Here is a 7,959-nt window from a genome sequence, read left to right as displayed (position 1 = left end):
ATGACTATCAATTGTATCAATACATATATATAAGGGGAAAATGTATGAAATATATTCGAACTTTGACCAAAATTGCTGTAACAATAGCGAACTTTGGAAAGGACCTTTTACCCACTGCACTATTTAATAGTGTGTTTTAAAGGTATTTATGTACCCATGTGGACATCATAAATATTGTATCATTATAAATAGTAACGTGTCCATGTGAGCACATATATACCTTTAAAATACACTATTAAATAGTGCAATGGGTAAAAGGTCCTCCATAAAGTTTGGTATCATAACAACAATTTCAGCCAAAGTTGAAGTGTTTTTCAGACCCTTTTCCCTGTATATAATAAAGGCCTATAATAAAATAAAACTCTGATCCCTTTCATTAGCATATAGTTCCCTTTAGCATGCATAAAAATCCATCACCTTCCATCCTCCCACCTGCCTCCCCCTTTTCCACTCCTACTCTTTTTTCTCTCTAGAATTATTTCCCTTGTTAGATACTCTTTTAATATTGTTTATCTTTCTCTACTATATATACACACCAACACTTGACTTACTTCTTTAATTTAATTAATAAACCTTTCTACATATATACTCTCTCCTTCAACAAGTGTCAAACTAGTATACTATATACTACAATTAGCTACTACTCCAACATCATTTAATGAAGGAGTGTGGGAAAAATAGTAGTTCACCATGTGCAGCTTGCAAGTTATTGAGAAGAAGATGTGGTCATGACTGTGTTTTTGCACCTTATTTCCCTGCTGATGAACCTCACAAGTTTGCTAATGTTCATAAGGTCTTTGGTGCTAGTAATGTCAGCAAAATGTTACAGGTTCCACCTTTTATATATCTCTTCTTTTTATCTTCCTAACTTAACATCTCTACTTCTAATTAGGGCTATCTTCTTCAATTCAACACCTTAATTATCTATGTAACTTATAGTTCGAGCTGTGGAATCAGTCACTCACTGATGTTTGTGTCATGATAGCTTATATCACCCTCTTGAGGTCCCTAGATCATAAATGAACACAAGATATTTCGTGCACTAGATTGTTATATGAAGTATTCAACATGAGATGGATCTAGAGATAAGCTTATTTAATTAAATAAAAATATTGGACATGGAAGCTATACATGCACTTGGTCTGAACATGCTATAATAGAGAAGAGATAATGTATTTTAACATGTCACATGCAATAAAATCCAAAAGGTTGGAGTAAATAAAAGCATAACAGACAAGTATATATATGTATATATGATAAATAAATATATAATCGCTTAAATTAAGTATCATAAATTATGAAGTATTTCTTAAGAGGCACCAAATAATGTTTATGCTTGAGCCGGTATAAAAAGTTTTAACCATATTTGTCCTCTAGCTATTGATCAAAATGTGCCAAACAATCACATAATTAGGAACAATGTACTATATTATTGGGTCAAGTATTTAAATTTTCACTTTCATCTTAACCTCAGTAGTGAACCACAATACTAACTACAAATTCAACATGAATCAATAATTAATTTGATTCGAAAAGTCATATATTTATGTTAACAAATTTATTTAATACGTATAAATAATCTATTCAAAAATCTCGACAATGTTAGCTTTATTATGACAAAAGTTGTAGGGTCGATAGACTAGGGGAACAAAGAGATGTTTGTTAGTTGTTGAAAAACCGTTTCATTTGTTAAATGTGGAAAAAGTTTTAAGTAGTCTATTTTTGTCCCACATCAAATCCTAGAAAATATTGACAATTGAATATAATAAAATTTGAAATTTTCATGATCAAACAACGATTTTCGAGACATTTTCTCATGTTGAATGGATCCTTAATTTGGAGCCATAATCTCCATTCTCCATGTCCAATTGTTTCTTTATTTTCTTAAAATTTGAAAGTCAACTAATTTATTCAATATGAATATGGTCACTATCACAATATATATACTTTTTACAACTGAAATCTTAAGTGGACACGTGATGTTTTTTCCTATCGTCATTTTTCATAAAATTTCTGGGGTTGTTAAATGGTCTCCTATTTTAAAATTTTAAAGGACAAAAGAATCAACTTACTTCAAGAAATTGAACACATTTATTCTTTTGACCACATATATATACATATTTTGATAGCAACATATCACCTCTTAGCCATAATTAAAGATTTCTCTGATTTGACCTAAAAAAAAGGTGATTTCTCTCTCTCTTTCCCTTTTCTCCTTTCATTTTTTCAACTAAACACTCCTTTTTAGTTATTTTCATTTTTATGACACAAAAATGATGTCAATATGACATACTCTTTGAAGATACCTTCTTGGGGTCCTCAAGGTGCAAATCAAGCCCATTAATTAGCCTATCAAACTTATTAGGGTAACTTACTTGGTGCGTCTAGATACATGTATCTCGGGATACATAAGGTCAAAATTAAGTGTAATTTGTTCTAAATACATTGTATCTAAGTGGATTCACATGTATCTGGGATATATAGATAAATATCGTTCGCCTCCCTCATATCTCGCTCTCCAGTCTCCTATCTCGCTTGTGTATGGTAACTCAGATACATGTGAATCACACCATGTATCTGGTGTGATTCGCATGTATCTGAAGTATATGGACAAGTCTAGCTCGTCTCCCTCCTGTTCTTGCTCGCCTCTCTCCCTATTTCAGTGTGTCTGGTAGCACAAAAAAAAACATGTATCTAGGTAATTCTGATATGAAAATATTAATTAGTAAGACAATAGGTAATTATTTCAAACTATATGGAGAAGTAGTAAATATGGTAAAAAGCCCATAAGGATTTTGTCTCCAAAGTTACTAATTTATGGCATAGCACATTATGGCTATGATAAAAGTTGTACATGCTAACCACTTTTCAGATTGATTTTCGAATAGTAATTAGTTCTTGAAAATTCATAAAAAGTAGCCCTTTTATATGCAAAAACACAATGACAGTGTCATGGATTTCGATCTTAACGTAAAATGGCGTAAAATTGCAGGAATTGCCAGAGCACAAAAGAGGAGATGCAGTGAGTAGCATGGTGTATGAAGCTAATGCTAGAGTTAGAGATCCAGTTTATGGATGTGTTGGAGCCATTTCATCTCTTCAACAACAAATTGATATGCTAAGAACCCAACTAGCCATGGCCCAAGCTGAGGTTGTCCAATTGAAGCTAAGACAATCAACAAACATTACAAATAGCCCACCAAATAGTGGGTCACCCATTATGGGCTCACTGCCCAAAGGATATTACCATATGGATTTGGATGTAGACCAGTCCAACACCTTCAATGAGCCTATGTGGCCATATTAGATGAATTTTGTTGTCTATTTAAACTTCAAAAATTATCTTGTGTCCTTTTGCCTCTATATATCTTTTTCTTATAAGAGCAAAGGTGATGATTAGGTTGTTGTTTGTGAGCTATGTTGCTCAGACTCTTCCAAAATGTCGACATGTGCGTGTCTGATCCACACGGATGTGACATCATTTTTAAAAAGTTCGAACAACTTAGTTTGTGAGTGTGTTAGAATGAAATCAAACCCTTCATGGGGTGTTCGGCCTTTTGGCAAAAAAAAGATTATACTATCATCTTTGTTCTTGTGTATATATATGTAATAGGAAATTTTTCTTAAAAGGACATTGTGTTTTTTTTCCCAATCTTGATTGAAGACATTAAAGTCCCTTAATATACTTAACAACTAATGGTCCATAAAACTCTTATTTAACCATCTGATATCTGAAATTCATGTCGCGCATAACACATTTAAAGGAGAAGAATTCCCTCGAGACCTCTATTTAAGGATAGAGCCACGACAATATCTATTGATACTTACAATCTTAACATCATAACATATAGAACTAATTAACAATCATCCACCACAAGATCTACACATAGTATATATGAAATTCTCAATGTTTTTTCATAATATAAACAAGTGAAAGCGCGATTACATGAGAATATCAAATTAGACATTAGGATCAATGAGATCTCCATTCAAGTACTCTCTGTAAGCAGCAACAGGCCAGATGAAGCCTCTCCAAACGAGCCTATTAGCCAACGGAACGTCGATTATAATTTCTTTCATTGTTGGTTTCTTATCATCTCTTACTGCAATCAAGTAGCTCCTTCCTACCCATCCAATCCATCCAGCAATGTACAAGAAGAGGATCCCTGGTGTGATGAACTCACCCCAGTGCCTTTGGTCACCACTCACAATCAAGTGTGGCAGTCCATCTGATCCACACAACAATCCTTGTTTACCATAGTTGTCGAACCTGTAATGACAATAGTTGAGTGATTTTGTAAGTGAAATAATTGAGTGGATTTCTGAGATAATTACCTGCGTTTAGTTTTTTCAATAGTGGCATTAATAGCAAGTGCAGGGGCGCTATCAGGTGCATAAAGCTTCAAAGAACTCTCAAGTTTCTTGATCTGTTGCTTCTCCCTCTTAGCAAACTGTTTTGAATCTTTGCAAGGTGTGAGCCCAGAGATGTCAGCAGAAGCTGGAAGAACTGGTGCTGACAACAGAATTGAAGACAAAGCAAGTGCTGCAGAGAATGCCTTTAATGAAGAAGAACTTTCCTCTGTTGAATTAGAAACAGGGGTTTGGTTTGAAGAACACACAATGGCTGAAGTTCTTGGTTTTGTGGTAAATTGAGAGCCAAACTTAGATGTTGAAATGGGTTTTGAAAGGTTTGAAGGAATAGTAAGAGACATGGTGTTTTTTTTCCTCTCTTTTTTTTCAAGAAAACAGAGAGGAAAGAAGGAGAAGATTGGAGTGTGGAGAGTGAAAGGATGGTTTTTTAGGATTTGTGGAAGAAAGGATTGGTGATCAAGAGAGAGAGGATAAGGAGTTGAAAGGGTGCTTAGGTGGAGGGATTTGATTGGCTAATAGAGTTGGATTTTATGAGTTTTAGGGATTTTTTGATCCATCTGTGGAAGAGCAAGAACCAGGGATTTAACAGATACAGATATTATGCTTTGGATCATGTACACTTTTGCCACACTAATTTGGGATAGTCTTTAATTTTTGTCCGTCGCGGTAAATAATTCTTTGCAAGGTATAAGTTTATAATTTCGTATCATAATAAATATCTTCGTAAATGACTTCAGTTTTTGAAAAAAAGTTTGTAAGTTCTATTGCTAAAGAACAAAAACTTAGAACCTATTTATTTGAAGAGCAGAATTAATAGATCAATACAATTTTATGGTTTTGAGCTAACTGACCATGCACTTCATGGGCTCTCAGCAAAAGCATATTTCCATATGGATTTAAATGTAAACCAGTCCAACAGCTTCAATGAGCCCATGTGTTTGAATGAAAGTTTAAATTTGATCTATGTACTGAGGGAACCATATCGATGTGCACACCGTGATCTCTATGCAGCTAAAATTTTGGTCATGAAGAAGCATACTATATTATGGATTTATGTTTCCATTATTGGGCCAAGAGTAGTTAGCTGAATTGTAGGCCATTGGTTGTAATACAACAAGTTTTGACGAAAATAAAATTCATGAATTTTCCAGTTCATTAGAGTGGGGCAAGCACCTTGACGGAATGATATCTTTTCATCAACTGGTACCCTTGTCACGTTAAGCTCTCCATGTAGCAAATGCCATCTTCAATGATACTTGTTTATGCCATATTTTTTGTATCCCATACTTGATTCTTTTTTCTTCCATCTTACGACCTCCCATGTTCATCAAACTACTGAGAACTTGCCCATTCATGTTAGCAGGAACAAGGTAATGTGTTTTTTGTGCTACCACATGTACTTTGGACTGTGGTTGGAATCTCCACATCTATCATATCATACTGTAAAGTACCTTGTTAAGCAGGATATTTCGGTTTTGCTCCATCAGGTAAATGACTGCAGAGGACAAAGGGGATCTATTTTTGTTCAGTTGGCATACCAGAATGATATATTTCCCTTTCCAGGCAGAAATACAATATTTTCCTCAACTTAGAGGTTTATGTCACAGAGGACTCTCCAGCCGCGTGACTGGCCTGAATTATGCACACCACTACTTGTTGACCTGATTACGTTTCATGGATCATACATGTTAAATATTTTTTGGGATGGCATTGATATTTGAGCATATAAACCTCTATCTACTGTGATACGATATTGAAAATGAATGAGGAGCAATCTCTTAGTTAATTATATTATGTCACAACATTCAATTGGAGACACTCATTTAGATGCCTGATCAACTTATCAAACCGTGAGAACAATTTCCAAACGAATCATAAAAAGAACATTAGACAGTGAACTAGCCATCATCTAGCAACACATGGTATAGAAAATTCACAATCTTTCATGGATATAAACAAGTGAAAGTATAATTCCACGAGTCTCCAACAAGAGAAATTTAAACATGGGTAATCAAAATTAGACATTAGGGTCAATGAGGTCTCCATTCAAGTACTCTCTGTAAGCAGCAACAGGCCAGATGAAGCCTCTCCAAACGAGTCTATTAGCCAATGGAACATCGATGATGATTTCCTTCATTGTTGGTTTCTTATCATCTCTTACTGCAATCAAGTAGCTCCTTCCTACCCATCCAATCCATCCAGCAATGTACAAGAAGAGGATCCCTGGAGTGATGAACTCACCCCAATGCCTCTGGTCTCCACTCACTATCAAGTGTGGTAGTCCATCTGATCCACACAACAGTCCTTGTTTCCCGTAGTTGTCAAACCTGCAATGACAATAGTTCAGTGACTTTGTAAGTGAAATGACGATAGTTTAGTCGCTTTCTGATGAATTAAACATCTACTCGAGTATCAAAGGGTATGTATGTTCTATTTTTGGATGTTTCCTAGTCTAATCTCAACGACATATGCAAGGAAAAGTTGAAAATCTGTTCCAGAACAAGCTGCTTTTCTTTGATAAGCAAATGTTAATGTACTTGGTGCTTTCGTTTGTAAAGAATGCTTTTAGCTCTTCCTCTACTCCTATGGGGATTAAAGAGAGAAGGCGTTGAAGGTAGCCTCGTTATCCATACTTCTGGTGGGATCAATAGAGCATTAGCCTACCCATATTTTTACAGTACTGTCTATCAAGTTTACATACCCCGGTGATCATTGACACCATTTCCTTTTTTTATTTGTTTTAAAATGGAATGCTACATTTTTATATTTCACAACTTTTTAATTCTAAGCTTCTTAACTTCACCATATGCTATCATAACTATAAACATGTACTTATGTCTAAGATCACAGTTCTAAGAATACTAGTCCACAATCAAATACATCCGTATAAGTGCAAGAAGGGGAAAAAAGAGCAGCGTGTTACATTAAAGCTCCCGCTATGCACAAGTCCGGTATTTATTGAAGTATTAAAAAAATGATAACTAGGGGTAGAAGTAAACTTTTCAAGATTCCTGGAAATTATGAATAAGAAACAAAGGCAAACCTGCGTTTAGTTTTTTCAATAGTGGCATTAATAGCAAGTGCAGGGGCGCTATCAGGTGCATAAAGTTTCAAAGAACTCTCAAGTTTCTTGATCTGTTGCTTCTCCCTTTTAGCAAACTGTTTTGAATCCTTGCAAGGTGTAAGCCCAGAGATATCAGCAGAAGCTGGAAGAACTGGTGCTGACAACAGAATAGAAGACAAAGCAAGTGCTGCAGAGAATGCCTTTAATGAAGATGAACTTTCCTCTGTTGAATTAGAAACAGGGGTTTGGTTTGAAGAACACACAATGGCTGAAGTTCTTGGTTTTGTGGTAAATTGAGACCCAAACTTAGACGTTGAAATGGGTTTTGAAAGGTTTGTTGGAATAGTAAGAGACATGGTGTTCTTTCTAATTTTTAATGTACTACAAGAAAAAATGGTAGAAGGAGATTGAAGTGTGGAGAATGAAACTATTGGTTTTTTAGGATTTGTGGAAGAAAGAGAGAGGATAAGGAGTTGAAAGGGATCTTAGGTGGAGTGATTTGATTGGATAATTGAGTTGGATTT

General features: G+C 35.0%; 3 protein-coding genes across 3 annotated transcripts; 1 reads left to right on the top strand and 2 right to left on the bottom strand.

Annotated features, from left to right (window-relative positions):
* The first annotated feature begins 409 nt into the window (after positions 1-409).
* On the top strand, positions 410-3,599 carry LOC102585956 (LOB domain-containing protein 4). Its single transcript, XM_006352992.2, has 2 exons — positions 410-829; positions 2,993-3,599. The coding sequence occupies exons 1-2, from the start codon at positions 659-661 to the stop codon at positions 3,305-3,307; spliced, it is 486 nt and encodes a 161-aa protein (XP_006353054.1). The 5' UTR covers positions 410-658; the 3' UTR covers positions 3,308-3,599.
* Positions 3,600-3,815: 216 nt separating this feature from the next.
* LOC102585620 (photosystem I reaction center subunit III, chloroplastic-like) lies at positions 3,816-4,828 on the bottom strand. The gene is made up of 2 exons (XM_006352991.2): positions 4,336-4,828; positions 3,816-4,270 (listed from the first exon to the last, which is right to left on the bottom strand). The coding sequence occupies exons 1-2, from the start codon at positions 4,710-4,712 to the stop codon at positions 3,961-3,963; spliced, it is 687 nt and encodes a 228-aa protein (XP_006353053.1). The 5' UTR covers positions 4,713-4,828; the 3' UTR covers positions 3,816-3,960.
* A 1,425-nt stretch (positions 4,829-6,253) lies between these two features.
* On the bottom strand, positions 6,254-7,959 carry LOC102585281 (photosystem I reaction center subunit III, chloroplastic). Its single transcript, XM_006352990.2, has 2 exons — positions 7,415-7,959; positions 6,254-6,698 (listed from the first exon to the last, which is right to left on the bottom strand). The coding sequence occupies exons 1-2, from the start codon at positions 7,789-7,791 to the stop codon at positions 6,389-6,391; spliced, it is 687 nt and encodes a 228-aa protein (XP_006353052.1). The 5' UTR covers positions 7,792-7,959; the 3' UTR covers positions 6,254-6,388.

The sequence above is a fragment of the Solanum tuberosum genome, unplaced genomic scaffold (genome assembly GCF_000226075.1).
Source record: "Solanum tuberosum cultivar DM 1-3 516 R44 unplaced genomic scaffold, SolTub_3.0 scf00141, whole genome shotgun sequence".
In the NCBI taxonomy this organism is placed as follows: domain Eukaryota; kingdom Viridiplantae; phylum Streptophyta; class Magnoliopsida; order Solanales; family Solanaceae; genus Solanum; species Solanum tuberosum.
This window is presented reverse-complemented; position numbering and strand designations above follow the sequence as displayed.